This window comes from Eptatretus burgeri, chromosome 1, assembly GCF_056783735.1.
Source record: "Eptatretus burgeri isolate ZD-2024b chromosome 1, Ebu_testis_v1, whole genome shotgun sequence".
Lineage (NCBI taxonomy): Eukaryota > Metazoa > Chordata > Myxini > Myxiniformes > Myxinidae > Eptatretus > Eptatretus burgeri.
The window spans coordinates 30,592,240-30,610,166 of NC_140961.1; the positions used below are offsets into that span (position 1 = coordinate 30,592,240).

The window sequence follows — 17,927 nt, forward strand, 5'->3', positions numbered from 1 at the left end:
GGAGACTAAAACACTTCCCTACAGCCAATAAGTAATGGGGTCAGAAATCATTTAATATTATCCTTCACATAGCTAGGCTTAGGAACTATAGAGAGATTAAAAAAAAAAATACTCAAAATTTAATTTTTTTTGTCAAAACACTCTCCAGCACTCATTGATGAACCGGTAGATGAACCATTGATTCCGGTAGATGTGACGTCACTCTGAAAGAGTGACGAAGATCCGTTTGGCAATCTCTGAGAAAAATGGGGACAAACGCACAGACAGATAAACATCTCTTGTATAGTACAGATATGTTAAAGTAGCCGGATTTCTCCATCGGTTCCTCTGTCTGTCATGTTGTTTTCGCTGGAACGTCATTTACAGCATTTAGGAACCTCGGACATGAATAGCGGTTCCAACAGTATTCCGATTTTTTTTACCCTCATGTCAGATTCTGTTTTCCGTTTCAAGTCACAGATTTTGTCAATTTTCTGTGATAGTGGAAAATAAGTGGCTCCAAATGGCTATTTTATTCACCACTAACAAATACAACCCGTCGCTTTGCTGACGGGAATATTAAAAGGGGAGGGGGGTAAGAAGTAGTGGAGGGAGAGTAGGGTAAGGGGAGGAAGAGACGAGGAGGGGTGGGGGAGCAATGAAGAAGGGGGGGAGGGTGAGGAGGGGTGGGGGAAGGGAAGGTATTGCAGGGTGAGGGGAGGGTCCATCCAGAAATAACCACCATCCAGACATGTATGGGGATAACCACCGTCCAGATACATACGGAGATAACCACCGTCCAGATACATACGGAGATAACCACCATCCAGATACGTTCGGAGAGAGATAGAGATAGAGATAGAGATAGAGATAGAGATAGAGATAGAGATAGAGATAGAGATAGAGATAGAGATAGAGATAGAGATAGAGATAGAGATAGAGATAGAGATAGAGATAGAGATAGAGATAGAGATAGAGATAGAGATAGAGATAGAGATAGAGATAGAGATAGAGATAGAGATAGAGATAGAGATAGAGATAGAGATAGAGATAGAGATAGAGATAGAGATAGAGATAGAGATAGAGATAGAGATAGAGATAGAGATAGAGATAGAGATAGAGATAGAGATAATGGGTGGAGAGGGAGGTGAGACGAGAGGCAGCGGGGGGTGGGGGGGGTATTCCGGTATATGTGACGTCCAGTTTTACGGCACACACATTGTTGAATCACCCTGCCTGTGAAACAGCGGGATGACAGTTTACAGAAAGGTCGGGATTCAAACCCAGGCGAGACAGCTTGGAGTGAGTGTGCATATCTCTCGGCTATCCTGCCTTGATGTCAATGAAACGTTTCATTTTTTTATTTATATTTATCTATGCGGAAGTGACCACAGAACAATACGAGGCCATCGCAGGCAAGTGGCCTGGAACATTGTTCAAGTCGATCGATATGCAGTACTCAGTGACAGTGCGAATATTGTAGAGTGCTCGCCAAGTGGCTTAAGCACTCCAACGAAACGATTGATAAAGAACGGCTCGCTTGGCATGTGATTAGCAATCACCAAACCGTCATATTAAACACACACCTCCGGGAGACGCCCAAACTGGACAAATGAACACTTTCTTCACAGTCGGAACTGCGGCAAAGTTCAATTCTGGAGCTTAAATTTTGTAATTTGGCTTCGTTTAAGAGATTATAGAGGTTACGGAATGTGCGGAAATCAAATAAAGCCACAAACATTGGCATCTTTGGGTGTTTATACGCATAGCAATGTACCCAGTAATTTGTAGCTATAATGATCAGGTATTCAATAATACGATTGAGGAAAGTGGACAAAAATAAAAAAAAATTAAAAAAAACCTTTATCATTAAGAAATTCTTGTGGCCTGTTCCAAATCAAACGTATGGTTGAGCAGGCCAAAAAAAAAAACATGGCGGCCTCAGACCTCAACGATGTAACCCAGAATGCGCCTTAGACCCCATTGAGAGCGTGGTGGCTGAGAATGCACCTGGTAAAGGATATAACTAATAAGGCTGTTAATTACCTTCAAAAAAGGGTGTTTTAATTGATCCAAGCAACCAATTTTCACTCATGCACTTCCCTGGAGTTCTTCGTATGCCAGCAAAGTTTGAGGCCACCAGGTTTCATGGTTTTGGAGTTATGGAGGAGTCCGCACGCATGCACACACGAAATTTTGTTGGTTGTGGGACTATCCCATTTTCCCCATTGATTTTAATGTTAAATCGGGGAAAAACTATTTGACCCTGTGAAGAAAAAGGAGTAATTTTTTTTCTCTCAAACGGATCTCCTGTGGCACCAACTTCTCCTTCTCCTCTCCCACCTCTTCCACTCATCCTATACAAGCCTCTCCACATTAAATTGTTTCTGGGACCAAGCTCTTCCATGAAGAGCCTCAACTATACATCAAAAACGTTCTTTTAAAAATTTTTTTAATGTTTTTTTACCCCCATATTTTGTTTTACCGCCTACCCCTCACCTCTGGTCACCCACCCTCCACCCTCTTTCTCTTACTTATTTATACCCCCATTTGAACAGATTTCTTGCCTTTATACCCGACCAAAAGATAAACTTTGGAAGAGTATACACAGCGAAACAAAAACCTGTTTTCCTTCCCTCCTTCTTTGCGGTTTATGTCCTTTGTAAAAAAGAAAAAAAAAACTCCTGAAACACAATCCTTGGCACTTGCTTGTGGAGTTGACAATCATACCAAAAATAAATAAATCTTAAGCTATGTCAGTTGAGTGATGTTGTGGATTGCAGTGCATCAGCTGTCACCTTGTTTTTATTTTATTATTATTATTAACCTCTGCCATCGAAGATGGACGGAGGTTACTGTTTTCACTCGTCTGTTTGTTTGTTTGTTTGTGAAAGTATTACGGAAAAACTCCGACAGATTTTGACGAAACTTGGTGGGGGGATTAGGTATGGTCCAAGGATCATGCCATTAGATTTTGGACTTGGTCCAAAGTCCAATATGGCCGCTATGGCGGCCATTTTGAAAAAAATATTTGAATTTTTGTATTTCTACATGTTTTAAGTGATTTCCAACCAAAAAAAAAAGTTTTGCAACTTTTTTTTTTTCAACAAAATTTCGATTTTTTTTGTTGCATTTCTGCATTTTACAAGTGATTTCCAACAAAAAAACATGACAAAATTATAATTGCGGATGATTTTGGAACTTCAGGTGGATATACCCACGTAAAATCAATTTCTGTCTCAAGGAATCTAGTTATGACGAATGAATGGAGTATGTAAAAGTTAAAATTAAAAGGGAAAGTTGCAAGCTATAACTCTGTGAGCACTGTTGACGTCAAATTGAATGAATAAGATATCAGGTTCACTTGAGTGACCGAGCAGTATTGGCGGCGGAGGTTTTGCACTCTACCAAGTGCTCCCCCTCTCGTTCTCATTTGTATTTTTGATACTCTGATTTCATGGCACAAGTGGGCATTGTTTTTGTTTTTTGTAGTGCTTATCCATTAAAAAATAAAATAAAATAAAAATAAAAAGCTGACAATTTGGCAGTGGGTGGTTGTTTCTTTTGTTCAGACTGCAACTGAGCCAGTTTGCCAACTTCATATTTATAGTTATCACCCAAGCTTCAACAGAAAGTTATTGTTGAGAGATTCTGGGGCTTATTACATTTTAGTTGGAAAACGTGTGCATAAACCCAGAAGAGGTACTCTGTGTGCTTGCCTTCCCTCCCACCTATAGTACGTGGAGGTGGAAAAGTACGAGGACAATGTGCTGCAACATTGTTCTGGAAAGATCCATGCCCCTCCCCACTCTCAATTCTAGATAAACCGTGGAGGAGGGTTCGACAAAACGCCCATATCTGTGATGGTGATTTTTGAAGAAATGCCAACAGAAAGGTGAATGATTGTATACAAGTATATCTCTACCTCAATTAATTATTTCACATATTTATTATTTTCCTTTTTCATCAAAGCACATTTGAAAACTCAAACTCAATCATGGATGACTCGCTTTCATGGGACGATAATTATGGCTTTGAATCAAAACATGAGGGAAAGTTTCATTAATTGTTGAACATAATGCAATACAAACAGCTCTGTTGTATGAAGATCAAGTAATGTATATCCTTATTTTCACAGGATACCCTTGCAGAATTCAACGAAAAGGAAATTCTTTGCAAAACTTGGAGTGAGGTGATCTATTTGAGAACATTTTGAATGACCCTAACGCTGGTGAAACTGAATGCAATCTGCTTGTTTCGGTCCCATTCGAAGAAAGACCATCCAAAACCCAACAGGGTCAACTTTAACCTGTTGCCAGAATCTCCCACCCACCAATGTTGGCAACCAAACAACATTCCACAGTATCCCATATGTAAGCCATGCTGAAATTGCATATGAATACTCAAAAGGTACTGTATGCCGTAACTTAATTAATTATTTTCATTTTTCATCGCAGCGTGTTTGAAAATTCAAACTCTTCATGGATGACTTCCGTTCATGGGACGATTATGGCTTTGAATCAAAACATGATAGTCTTTCTACTGATGTATATTTAAAACTGAATTCAGCCATCGATCATCTCGAGGTAAAGTTTCATTTATCTTTACATGTAATGCGATACAAACAACTCTGTTGTATAAAAAAAAGTCCCTTTCATCACAAGAAAAAAAAAGCATCACAGGATGCCCTTTCAGAATTCATTACCGAAAATGATGTTCTTCGTGAAACTCTGAGTGAGTTCATGGATTTCGTTGAGGACTGTTTTGAACAACCTTGACACAGAAACGGACATGTTTTCCCCATTCATCTCCGAGTTTTTGACCCCACTTGAACTACCATCGTAAAGGTGAGACCTATTTAATCAGTAATATTCAAAACTATCATTTGGTGGGGGATATTAAATGATGAATATCAATATTTACATTAATATTCATCATTAGTAGGCAGGCCAAGACACTCAAAAAAAACTTTTGATGGCATTTTTTGTTCAAAGCTGGCAACCATGCTAGAAAGTATCACTATGGTATAAGGTTTCATCTACACCCGGTTGCCAAAATGGCATTTGACCTTGGTCAAATTTGGAGGTCAAATTTTGTGTTTTCCCTCTTTTGTCGTATGCTTTCAACAAATGTAAGGTTTGGCAAGAAACATTGAGGAATTAAAGAGATACGAGGGTTTAAATTTGCAAAATAATAGGTAATTGTGAAGGAAATTAGGATTGAAAATGCTCGTTACTCCATTATGGATCGGAATACACACAAAGTAAAGACTTGTCCCTTTAATGTCACTTCTTCCTGAAAACAATTCAGTTTCTTCATCAAGAAGGCACTACGATGGCTGAACATCATCTTCCCGGTGTCCCATGACCTTTGCCAATTAATGTTGCTGTTGAAATCCTTAAGATTGATCCAGACCATGTCCACTGCCTGCTGTGTTAAGGCATCCATCTGCATCACAACCGCATGCAGGTATACATGGTTGCCCCTTCCGATGACAAATGCAAGTGTGTGTGCGGCACTTAGTTTTGCATCCACAAGTAACCAACTCCAAACAGCTGCTTGGAACAGATGGCTTCTGTAACCACACCACTTCTAACCGTTTGCCCATTACCTGCCAACCTCCTGTCTTCTGAGGGCTTGGGATAACGACGTCAGATTTGTTTGCCTGCAGCCACACTTTGGCCTGGTGGTTGGCATGTGAGAGATGTAACTCCAGTGCATCACTTGTTGGTGGCAACATTTCAATTGCCTTTTTTTCCTTTCTGGAACAAGTCATGTCTGGCCCTATCAACACCCGACGTAGAGCACGGTGCCTTGTACAACAGGCGTACGAACTCTTCAACTTTGTCTAACGGACCATCCCTACCAACACCTTGCAACAGCTCTGCATGTTGCAAATACACCCTCCAACACGATTTCTTCCCATGCCGAGCAAAGGACGAGACAGTATCGCAGCCGGTTATGGCATGGAAGCCAAGCACATTCTCCACTACTACTCGGGGGAGGTTCTCATTGATGATGTGCACTGGAAAGCATTCCTGCCCCTTGGAGGTGCCGCTCATCATCCACACTTGGCACAGTTTTTCCCTTCAAGAGTGAATGAGCAAGAGGAGGACGTCTGTGTCCCGGCACTTCACGATTATGCTTTCAAATCCAGCATCAATGGCTTCACGGGCATGGAGGATGATCCTTGTGTCCGCCTCATGGTTTGCCTGTAGTGTTGGGATGACTCCCCGTGTTGTCGAATATCCGTTTGGTTTGCTGCCACCAACAACTACCTCTGTCTCTGTCATTGTGCTTCGCAAGTCTGTCACTTAGGAACATGGCAAGGTCATCCTTGTTTCCATCTAAAGCGATGAAGTTCTTCCATGCTTGGGGAAGATGAAGATCCTCTCGGTCGATCACTTTTCGGATTGGTCTCTTCATCTGCCCAGCTCTTTTGGTCCTTGGAGCTGACTTGATAGACAAAGGCCAGTATTGGTCAAACACAACGTCAATCCTGGAAACCCTGTCACTGAACTGCTTCACCACAGTCTTCGTGAAGTTTTTGGCATAGTCACCAAAGGTCTTGCACTTTGGTGGCTTCTCGAGGGACTGAATCAATGCATGGCCATCGATTATGATGTATGTTTTTCCTGTTGTCTCCGGTGTTCCTTTGACTTTCTCTACACCAAGATCAGTGGTTAGCAAGGGAAGCATTGCAGACTTTGGGGTACCGTTCATCTTTTTATCTGTGTTTGCCAAAGTAAGTGGTACAACTGACAGTTCATGCTCCAATACTTTGTGAAGATCGACTACTCGCCCAGCTTGTGTCGCATTAAACAGTCTTTCTCAGTTGCCTGTCCACTTTGATTGTCTTAGTGACCCTCTGCTTTCGATCTTGCACAGGTGTTTCATACAGCATTGCAAACGAAAATGGCTGCGCGGCGAAAGCGGACCTTTTTAATGGATAGTTGTATAACAAAATCTTCAAATTTTGTTAGAGTGTGTTATCTCTTCCTAGATATTGACGAACTTTAAACGAACACAGGCAAAGTTTAATGGCGATCAAATTTGTAGTTTTTATTTGAGAAGGAAAAACCCATTTCCTTAGGATTATGAACGGACAGTATGTTATTTGTTTTTACCCTTGACCTTCTATATGACTGTAAAAATTATGCTAATTAGGTCACTTGTACTTTCAAGTCCCTGGGAAGGTGCTCCATAATGATTCTTGTACGTTATCTAAAAGTCAAGTCGATAAAAGTATCAGTCAGGAGAGGGTGTCCCAACTCCCTGAAAAAACAATGCATTAAAGAGAATTCAACATTTATATTCAAGGATTTCTTCATGTTTACCTATTAATATGGAATTTAAAACCCTGGTATTTCATCAATATTTCATGCCAGACCCAAGATTATTTGAAAGTACAAGATAAAAGAGGGAAAACACAATTTTTGACCTTGTTTGACCTCCAAATTTGACCTTAAAGGTCAAATGCCATTTTGGCAACCGGGTGATTCTGAATGCCTGGACCATAGCGATACTTTCGAGCACGGTTGCCAGCTTTGAACAAAAAAATGCTATCAAAAGTTTTTTTTGAGACATATTTCCTGGGCTTGGCCTGCCGACATGGCTTTGTTAAGAATTGTGTTCATAAAAGCAGCTTGTGTATATTTCTAGCTCGAGGAAGACAAACAGACTTCAGTTTGCCTTGTGGTTAGAGATTCCCTCCCGCCCATCTCAAATAATCAACATTCCATAAATGGCAGGCAAGTGATTTGTTTGCTTTCAGGAACTTGAATTCACACCCTTTCACACAAATGAGTGAAGCATTTTTAACTGTTCACCCAAGCTCGTTTCAAGTTTGCCATGAGGCAATCATTTTACTTTCCTTCCCACCTCCCAATGTCCTTCCCGAGAAACTTGCTCGTCTACATTCCATCGTTTGAGAAAAGCAGCCAACCTTCGCTCACATCAAGAAAAGCTCTTTGTGATCTCTCTTCTCTCCAAACCTGTGAACTTAGCACCACCTGGAGCACCTTCAATATCACTACACTATCAACACACAAAACAACCGTGTCCAATCAATGTATCAATCCCACAATCTTTAAATTCCCAATGTGGTCAGGATTTAAAAATGAAGATGCATTATGTACATTTATGTTAAAAATTGAGTGCATCTATATAATAGATATGAATGGGAAGATGCCATTCAAAAGTGGGAATACATTAAATTGCTGTGAAGTGATCGTAAGGGCTTGTATTTGTGCTTAGTAATGTGTTTTGATTCAGTGTGTGCAAGATGTGGAGCGATTTAAATTTCCATTTACTAAATTGAAATAAATATAATTGGGGAAAGTGCACCCCCACCCTCATCCCAACCCTTCCCCTCCTTGTGTGTGCATGGGCCACCTTCTGTCATTCAGCCTGGGCCTTTGTATAATAATTTGACAAATCAATATCCAGTTCTTGGGATACACTAAAGGAAGAACCATTTTTTCCAACAAGTCATTTTTCAAAATCATTCATATCATGAATGATTCTTCACTTCCAGAACAAGAAACAAAATATTAGATGAATAATGACATCAAAAAAATCCTGATTATTGTCAAGATAAAATAATAGATACAAACATAAATGTCCACAGCAATTAAAATGAAGTCTTGGACTTGAAATATATGATAAACACCATTCCATAAGAATTTCATTGCAGGTGGTGGAAGACCATAACTGTCAAAATAATATTTCTCTCGACTATTATGAAAGCAAACCCAATGAGAACCATTCCCATTATTATCTTCTAAATTCATAATAATGTTTTGTATTTTCAGACAGCTTTGGAAGTTCATCTCTCATACAAATAACCACATTATCAATTTTGTTGTTTTTCTTTCTTTTTTTTTTTTCCCACAATATTTGGCAAGTTCTACATTTGATGTTGTATTCTTTCCAAATTATTTAAACCACTCATCAATACTCATTTATTTATGAGAAAGATATAATCCATTACCCCTTTTGGTTGTTTTCAGCAAAATCTACAATGATACCACTTCCACAAATTTGTTTCTCCAACTCTGTAACGTATTTCCATCTCTTTTTGAGCCTGGATTTGAGCCTTCCTTTCATTACCAGTTTTTACCACTGTGGAAATACCACCCGTCAAAGCTACCGCCACACCAAGACCTGCCAATAAAAGAGGGAGGAATATAATATATCCTCCACTTGTCTGACTGAATATTTCTTCAACATCAGTTTGGACACTTTAATTTTCAGTGAGCCAGTATTTTTTCTTTTTCAATGAGCCAGTGAGCAAAACATGAATTCTTACAGCCCCTTTTCTCTGAATTTCATTAACGTTAATCATACAAAGCTTTTGATTTTGTATGAATCATTTTAGTTTATTAAAAATGATTAGATTAACATGTATCACAGTTGGCACTTTCCTACTCATTTATCGAAAAATTATGTGAGACTACTCACAACACCATTATGTGCATTAATCTGTAATTGTTTCTTCCAAAAGCAAACAATATGTATCAACTTCTTCACGCTCTCCTCTTTCAATGTATCAGGAAGTATCCACTCTATTAGACGTTATAGTTTCCTTTTGAGAACCCAGGTCAATTGCGCAGCTTGTATGTCAGCTTTTAAACATAACCATATCCAAAATGGGTTCTTTATCACCATTGCTTTCACACATATTTTGGTAAGACTTGCAAGCTTCGGCATCATCATTTTTATCCCAATCAATTTCCAATCTGTCTTGTGTCGGGAGTTTAAAATTGAGATTACAACTTTGATACGCAGATCCTCCATATTTACCATTAAGATGACAATGGTCTCTAACTTTTGGTTCTTTCCTGATTACATCTTGACAAAGATAACATCTGTTGGAGTTCTTAAACTCTTCTTCCTCATCTTGTGTTAATTTAATTGGTATACAAGTTTTTTGCATTACTTCTGTTCATTGAATACAATCTTTTCTAATCATTTTACAAACTCTTGAGGGGTATCTTCTCCTCTGTACATTTCTAATTTATTATATTGGTCTCCAACAGATGAGTTGATATAATAATAGAACCCACAAGGAGTATGCTTTTGCTATGGCTTGGTGTAGGATTGATTTGGATTTGAAAAGTACCATCTGATGCTTTCAAAGTCGGCATGCATCACGAATGGATGCTTTATGGATTTATTTACATCATTGAAATCTACCACTGAATCCACTTTTGAAATATTGATTTCAGTTGATTTGTGGTTTGAGAAATATGGAATGTTGTTCGAATCTTTCATAGGGATATGTCTTATTAGTTTGATTATATGCTTGAGAAGAAGTCAATCTTGAAAAAATTTTGTTGTAAGCATAATGTGAATTTTCTTCCGATGTATAGTAAAGTCAATGGGCGTTTCATCATTTTGTAGTTATTTTCAATATTTGAACTTTCTTTGTACCTGTTTATGCATACACATTAATGGAGAGATTGCTCATTTTATCAAAGTTAGATATATCCTTTAACTTCGTTGGAAATTAGAATCCTTTAACATTTAAAGTATTTTCATATTTTTTATAATGCCTCATTGTGGGCAGGGGGGGGGGGGTAAGTGAGCAACAACAGCCGAGAGGAAGCATTTGTTGTCATCATTTTGAACATTTACAACTGCCAATTTAAGTTTTATTACTCTTGGCAAATCAGTTTAGGAAGAAGCTTGAGGAGCTAATTTCAAAATGTGTGCATCTGAGAAAATGATTTTCCCAATGTTAAAACCACTTCCTTCACTATTATTATCATCAACATCCATTTCATACCTCTGAAGTTTATCATAAACATTACAATCTTGGAAACGTTGAAATGAAGAAATGAAGTTGACACTTCAGCAAAAGACTTCTGCGACTCATTGGGACTGACATAATCCGTCAACATCCCAACCCGGATCTCAACAAACGGTACTCCATCTCTTCAGGATCTGATTTTGACCAATTTCCCTGAAAACGTCTGCTGTTCTACCTCCACTCCAATCGGTTCATCTGACCACATGCTTGACAAAGTAGACACCACTGGCTGTTATTAGAGAACCACCTCAGCGATGTCGAGTCCGACATTTCACTCAGACCGACTGGCAGGGTCTTCAAGCAGCCAAACTTCTAGTCTGGTCATCCATCTCCACTTTCTCCGACATCAAATCGGCTTGGGAAGTCTTTCAAAGAAACTTGCTCGCTCCCATGCACTGATATGTCCCATATCGTCTTCAGTTGTCTGACCCTTCCTCCCGCCCATGGTACAATGAAGCTTACGGCGAGGCAATTGTCCTGAAACAACTTGCCTTCACCGCATGAAGGCAATCTCAGTTCCTTCCACAAAGCTCAGAACAAGTGTGTGTCTTTCCTCAGGAGAGCCAGGAAACAACACATTTCAAATTTCAAGTCTGAACTCTCAAACCTGTCTCCTACCTCGAAATCCTGGTGGCACCGAGTTAAGCCTGTTTCTGGTGCATGTTTCCCCTCCATCCCTTCCATTACCTCAAATGGTCACACAGTTGACACTGCACGTGAAAAGGCTAAATTCCTGACATCCGTGTTTGCTTCCAAATCTTGTGTACCAAACCCATTACTTTCTGTACCCACCTTACGCAGTCACACCAAGCTGTTCCTGGACTCTGTGTCCGATTCTGACAAAGAGGAGAGCTTCCTGTCAAACCGACTCAGATTCTGCAACCGGTACAAATGGCATCAGCCCCCATGTCCTAAAAACCTGCTCTGCTGCTCTTGCTCACCTTCTCTCTGCTCTATTCACCTTCTCATTTGCTCAAAGTCATCTGCCATCTAATTGGAATCAGCAAACATTACCACTCTGCATAAAAAAGGTGCAAAAACAAATCCCTGCAACAACAGACCAATCAGCCTTCTCCCAATCACCAGCAAGGTTATGGAATCTATCATCACTTCAGACATTAAATCCTTCCTCTTCACCAATCGCTTGAATTCCGATCAACAATTTGGATCCAGGCAAGGTCGCTCTAACCTGGATATGCTGTTTCTGCTCCCCAACAATGGATGGAGATCCTCAATGCCAGACATGAAATCAGAGCAATCTCCTGAGACATATCGCATACCTTCAATACGGTCTGAAACCCTGCCCTGCTCAGCAAACTCTTCTTACGGTATCCAAGGCCATCTCCACTCATGGCTCGCAGACTTCCTCTCGTCACAGCCAACATGTGGCCTTAATTGAGTAATCTCATCCCCTCTTCCTGTCCAGGTTAGAGTTCCTCAAGACAGTCTTAAGGGCCCTGTTCTTTTTCTGGTTTTCATAAATGATCCCTCACAGATTCCCTGGAAAATCCTCTTTATCTCTTTGCTGAGGACTACACACTCTGCCGTACCATCTGTCATCCCTCAGATCGGCAAGCAGCAGCCTCTTCACTCTCTGCAGATCTGGATAAAAATCACAAGCTGGTCCAACGCGTGGAACGGGTCTTTCAATCCTGACAAATCTCACACTCTCACCTTGTCTCTCCGAAAGGACCGTCTTGAAAGCACCCCACCATCTCCATTTACTTTCTCAACAATCCTCTTAAATAAGTCCTTTCATTCAAGCTTCTGGGTCTCACCATCTGCCATGATCTTTCCGGGTAAAGCCACATTTCCAAGGTGGCCTCCAAAGTCAATCGCGAACTGGGCATCCTCTGTCGGGCGAAGTCCTTCCTTGGCACACCTGAGCTCCTGACAACGTATAAAGCTCTCATCCGCAGCCTGATGGAGTACTGCTCTCCCCTCTAGGCTGGTGCCCCCACCTCTCACCTTTCTCAGCTTCACGCTGTGGAAACGGAAGCATTTAGGACCATTCGTATCTCCCACAATGAGGCGAAGTCATCGGGTCTCTCACTCTCTCTCACCGCAGGCAGATCGGTGGTCGTTCTGTCTTCTGCAGTCTCTTCTCTGGTCTCGCCCCTCCTCCCCCCCTCCCCCGACATGTCTCGCCATATTTCTGCAAGGTGCTCAAGGTCTGCCAGCAACCCCCTTCTCGTAAAACTACCAAAATCAAGAATCACTGCCCACCTTCACTCTTTCATTCTTCTTTTTTCCACACCTTTGGAACAAACTCCCACACTCTTTTCAATCCCACTCTTCCCTCCAGGTCTTCAAAGCAACTGTTCATCACCACCTCTTATCTAACCCCATCAAAAACCATGATCTTTTCCATTGGCGTTGTTCCACCCCAAAGCCACCTCCTTCAAAATTCCCTGCTTTCCTTCCTGGAAGTCCCTGTTGTATAAGGACCTGAAAGTCCTTGAGGTATCCATCTTGTTTACCCTGTGTACCCCACCCCATCCCTCTACCTTCCACAAGTCTCCTGTCTGTTCCCCACTGTTTTGTCCTTTTCTCTTCCACCACTCATCTCACGTTCTGCGTTTTAGCTTTCATGCGAGCCTCGACATTGTCTTCCCTCCCGCCCCACCCCCCCCAAAAAAAATGGGGGGGAGGGGGGGTTGTTCTCATTTAAGGTGTTTCTTCTTTCTTCTTTCATTTCATCCATTGTCTTATTTTGTGAAATGTAATTTTACTCCCATATAGAATTTAATGGTATTAAATTCCCTCAGGCTCTTGTTAATGAGTTTCAACAGCCAAAGGAACTTTCACAATTGCTTCAGATACCAAAATTGGTTCTGGCTCTTTAAACTTAAAATTCTAATTTTTATATGATCCTCAAATGCCCCAACAGTTTTTTCAATAACAAACCCGACTGTATCTTCCAAGTTCTTTTTGTTTGCACGATTGAAGATGTCTCTCATAACTACGTTTTAACAAGGCCGTTGAGAAAAACAATGTTGTTTTTCTTCCTCTATTGGTTGGATTAGTTGAAATATATTGAGTGTGTTTGCATGATTGTAAGTGTTTGTTGTAATATTTGTAATCCTTAATGCAAACAAACATGGCAATGAGTTATATTCACCACATTTATATAACAGGAAAAAAAAAAAAAAGATGATTTTATTGGACACACACACACTTTTGTGTTTAAAACAAAATTTTCTGAGTGAAACCTCTTACTGATTTATGGATACTTTTGTCTTTAAAATAAAATATTGGTGAAATCTCTTGCTGATCACTCAGAAGATTATATTTTAAGCAAAAAAGTGTCTATAAATCAGCAAGAGATGATTTTCTCGGACCTACTTGTATATTATATTTTTGTGTTTAAAATAAAATTTTCTTAGTTATATCTCTTACTGATTTATATGTTATATTTTTTGTATTTAAAATAAAATTGTTCATATTTCAAAATTGATTCAAAAAGGCTTCCAGTAAATATATGTTGGGTTTGTAGTTTATTAAAAACGCCTTTTCTTATAACTTTCATCACCTTCTGGAATGTTGATAAATAATATGTTGGAGTTTTGTCCTTAGGATAAATATCTTCATCGAGTCGAGACAAAATGATAAACCCCCCTCAGCGTTCTGCTCTGAGCTCCTCGTGAACCACATATCATTTTAAAATTATAGTAAATTATTTTTCCATCATTTTCTTGACATCCATTAAATCTTTTTAAACCTCTGTGTGCTTTATTTACGGTTGTCTTGGTGATTCCTTCGATGATACTTTTTTGATACTGTCCACATTCATTATGTTTCACATTTAAATTCCAAGGTTGTGATTTTCTCCACTCTTTGGTTTGGTTTTTGCTTGGCTCTACACTTTCCCAGAGTTTTGAGGTCATTTATATGGAAGTGCTTTTACTTCAACGGATTTTTTTTTAATGGATGCCATATCTGAAATACATCGTTTTAAGTGTAAAGTTTTATAGCACAGGGGAGTATTATTCATAGGTAAGGATATAAAGGGAAGGAATCTCTGTTCAAATGGGGGTGTGAATAGGTAAAAGAAAGAGGGTGGAGGGTGGGTGGTCATGGGTGAGTGGTAAAATAAAATAGGGGGGGGTAAAAAAAAACAAATAGAATAAAGAGTTTTTGATGCATCATCAAGGCTCATGGAAGAGCTTGGTTCCAGAAACAATTTAATGGGGAGAAGCTTGTTCAGGATGAGTGGAAGAGGTGGGGAGAAGTTGGTGCCTCAGGATATGTGTTTGTGAGAAAAAATTTTTTACTCCTTTTTCTTGACAGGATCAAATAGTCCCCCCCACCACCCCAACACCCTCGAGTTAACATTAAAGTCAATGGGGGAAATGGGATAGTCTCACAGCCAACAAAATTCCCCGACTACATATATTATTATAGATTTGTGTGATACTCACATCTTCCTGCTGCTTTCTGAAACTGGCTATGTGCTCTCTGAGCCTGACATTCTCCTCCACCTGCTCAGCCAGTAACGCAGTAGTCATGTCCCTTGCTTTGCCAATGGCAGCAAAATGCTGAGTTATAAACGTGTTCGTGACAGCCTTGATTTCTTGGCCCTGAAACCAGAATAAATGAACAAACAAAATAAACCTCATTCCCAATTATATGCAGTATTTTAATCAGTACAAGACAATTGTAGTTGCTGTGGTACATAAAGCAGTTTCAGAGGGAAGCAACCACATCAGGGTCACATACCTGAGCACAGGCTATACGTAGGTCATGCACAGCACGTTTCATGTTGTCATTCATGTGCAATACTGTGGTGATTGAAGGAAGCAGTGTCTCCTGAAACTTGCCTTCAAGCACCTGACAAATGGCTTCCTAAAGGTAAAGCAATGCATCTTCTAAGTATGTTAAAATAATTTAAGCAAAAACACGAAAACATAAAACCAAATATTATTTACCTGGCCAGATTATACACAAAACAATCAAGGTCTCACAAAGTTGGAATTTGAGACCACAGTTCACATTTTCTGGCCAGCCACCTATTTTTCCCAACAACGGTTGAGTTTCTTGATGCCATTGGAACAGAGATCATATTTTAGGCTCAAAAACTTCTAAAAAAGGAAAAGAAAAATGACTCCTCATGAAGATCCATGGACATTCAGAACAAACCAAACAATAAAACTCACCAAACTGGATGAAAGTTTCCGATGAGTCTCCGGGCCTAAATCACGTAGGTCAGCAAGTTCCTGTGCACAGGTCTCTAATTCTGTCTTCACAACCTCCTTCAACTTGGCAACACAGCCTAACAGACCATCAATGGAGGCCTTGGAGAGGATTGCACTCCTCTCCTGAACATGGCCTGCACAACATACCAAATTGCTTTAACTCAGGTGAACACAGCACCATACAAAGTCAATGCCCCCACTTGGACACATACCAATGCATTTCATTTGACTACCTAAGCACTTACCAAGTGCAGTACCATATTCTGCAAGCATGGTTTTGTCATGTTCTCGCCAATTCTGGAGCTGCAGCTTGGCTTCATCAAAGTGAATGCCCAGTGACTCTTCCAGTCGCTTCATTACCATCCGGTTATGTTGATCCGCATCTTTTGTGCGGTCCAGCTTACTGTGCAAACTGTTCACGTCTTGCGTGCTCACCTCTGCTGTTTTCAGCAACTGCATGGCACAGCAAGAAGATCAAAGATACTTACTACAGTAAGCGGTGTTCAATGTTTCGTCAGATTGGCGGGCCACAATAAAGAGGCAGCAATTTGTAACCCTCACTGATGGTAAAGATTTTAAGGAATTTTGAAAATGTTGAAAACATTCCAAATTAAGCAATTTTTTTTAATCCCAAAGCTTTAAGAGTCGATGTATAAAGCAATGGCTCGGACAAACATCGCACTTTGCACTGTACGTGTCGCAGAAATGGGGAAACCACCAGACCTAACGTGAAGTTCACTCATGCACATGCTCAAAATGAAAACGATCTTGCAGAATGCCTCCGTCGAAACCTATCTGTAGCACCCACTCTTCCTCATGCCCTACAAAAACAGTTGTATAAGCAAGGAAAATACTGTGTGGTTTTTGCCTTTGACTTTCCAGTGGCATTCAAAGCACAAATTTCGAACTTGCTCAGGGTGCCGGTGTTATCTCGCCAACAATTCGACAGACACTGTAGGATCTTTAAAGGAGAACCCAAACAATTTTTTTTTCTTTCTAAAAACCATTGAGAATCATTAATCACAGTCCAATTCAAAGGGGAATAAAATATTTTAAATTATTTTTGCCAATCACAAAGTGTCGAAAAAAAGCCCTTGTGTCGATTTTTGATTTCGCCAGTGACATCACATGAACTCGCCTTGATCCGAACGGCAGTTTTACATCGAGAAACATTGCAGGTTGAGCTCCGATTCGAATACCGATTCCACAGTCATTCGCCACACTGATGGTTCTCAGAATGTTAAAAGTGACCATTGGGATTTTTGAGAAACTATTGGAGACAAAATTAGTGATGGAAACGCTTTCAGAGGAATTGTGGAGCAGAATCGTTTCGAGCCTTGTTCAAGAGATTCAGAAGAAAAAAGGTGGAAGTGTTTGTGAAGATGAAAACACTGGTCACATGATCACTTCAGTTTGGTAGGGTTTCATTTTCTGTTCGATCGACTGTTTCTAAAAGAAGGATTTTGTATTGATCGATTAACCGGTTTATATACATTACTTGAGCAGAAATACCCATCATCACCCGACAGATAGGCACCGCCCAGCACACTCAGACATCGCGGACAAAATCGGTGACGATTGCTTTGTCCAATCACAGGCTGACCAGGTGTCTTGTATGTTCCAGGATCATCCCATTTCATACTTTCCCCAAACACCAGTTGTGTCCGTGCCGTGTACCATAGTAATGTCTGTGGTGTCGATGTCCCTCCCCAATGTACGAGGGTGGAGGGATTGGGGTTGTGGGATGGTGGTGGGTATTGTGGGGTAATGGCTGATTGCGGGGGGGGGGGGTGATAAGTATTGAAAAGGCTTTATTCGCAAGACATCATAAAAACAGGGCAACCGTTATCTATCCATCCACACAAGCTCATTCAGTATCCATCTTGAATATCGCATTAACTTCGGGTAATGGGAGGATCTGGATATGCAACCTATGACGC

General features: G+C 40.3%; 2 protein-coding genes across 5 annotated transcripts in view; both read right to left on the reverse strand.

Moving 5' to 3' along the window:
* The window catches only part of LOC147034161 (uncharacterized), a 10,840-nt gene extending 5,085 nt beyond the window's left edge, over positions 1-5,755 (reverse strand). The window contains exons 1-2 of the mRNA XM_085870882.1: positions 5,591-5,755; positions 1,927-1,989 (exon numbers count right to left, since the gene is read on the reverse strand). Of these exons, the coding sequence (XP_085727008.1) occupies positions 1,927-1,989; positions 5,591-5,755 (228 nt within the window). The remainder of the gene's footprint in view (positions 1-1,926; positions 1,990-5,590) is intronic.
* Positions 1-17,927, reverse strand: part of KIF11 (kinesin family member 11) — a 146,950-nt gene that overhangs the window by 85,326 nt on the left and 43,697 nt on the right. For all 4 annotated transcript variants that reach the window (XM_085877547.1, XM_085877558.1, XM_085877530.1 and 1 more), the window contains exons 15-18: positions 16,233-16,440; positions 15,949-16,121; positions 15,512-15,637; positions 15,214-15,372 (exon numbers count right to left, since the gene is read on the reverse strand). In XM_085877547.1, coding sequence (XP_085733673.1) covers positions 15,214-15,372; positions 15,512-15,637; positions 15,949-16,121; positions 16,233-16,440 — 666 coding nt within the window. The remainder of the gene's footprint in view (positions 1-15,213; positions 15,373-15,511; positions 15,638-15,948; positions 16,122-16,232; positions 16,441-17,927) is intronic.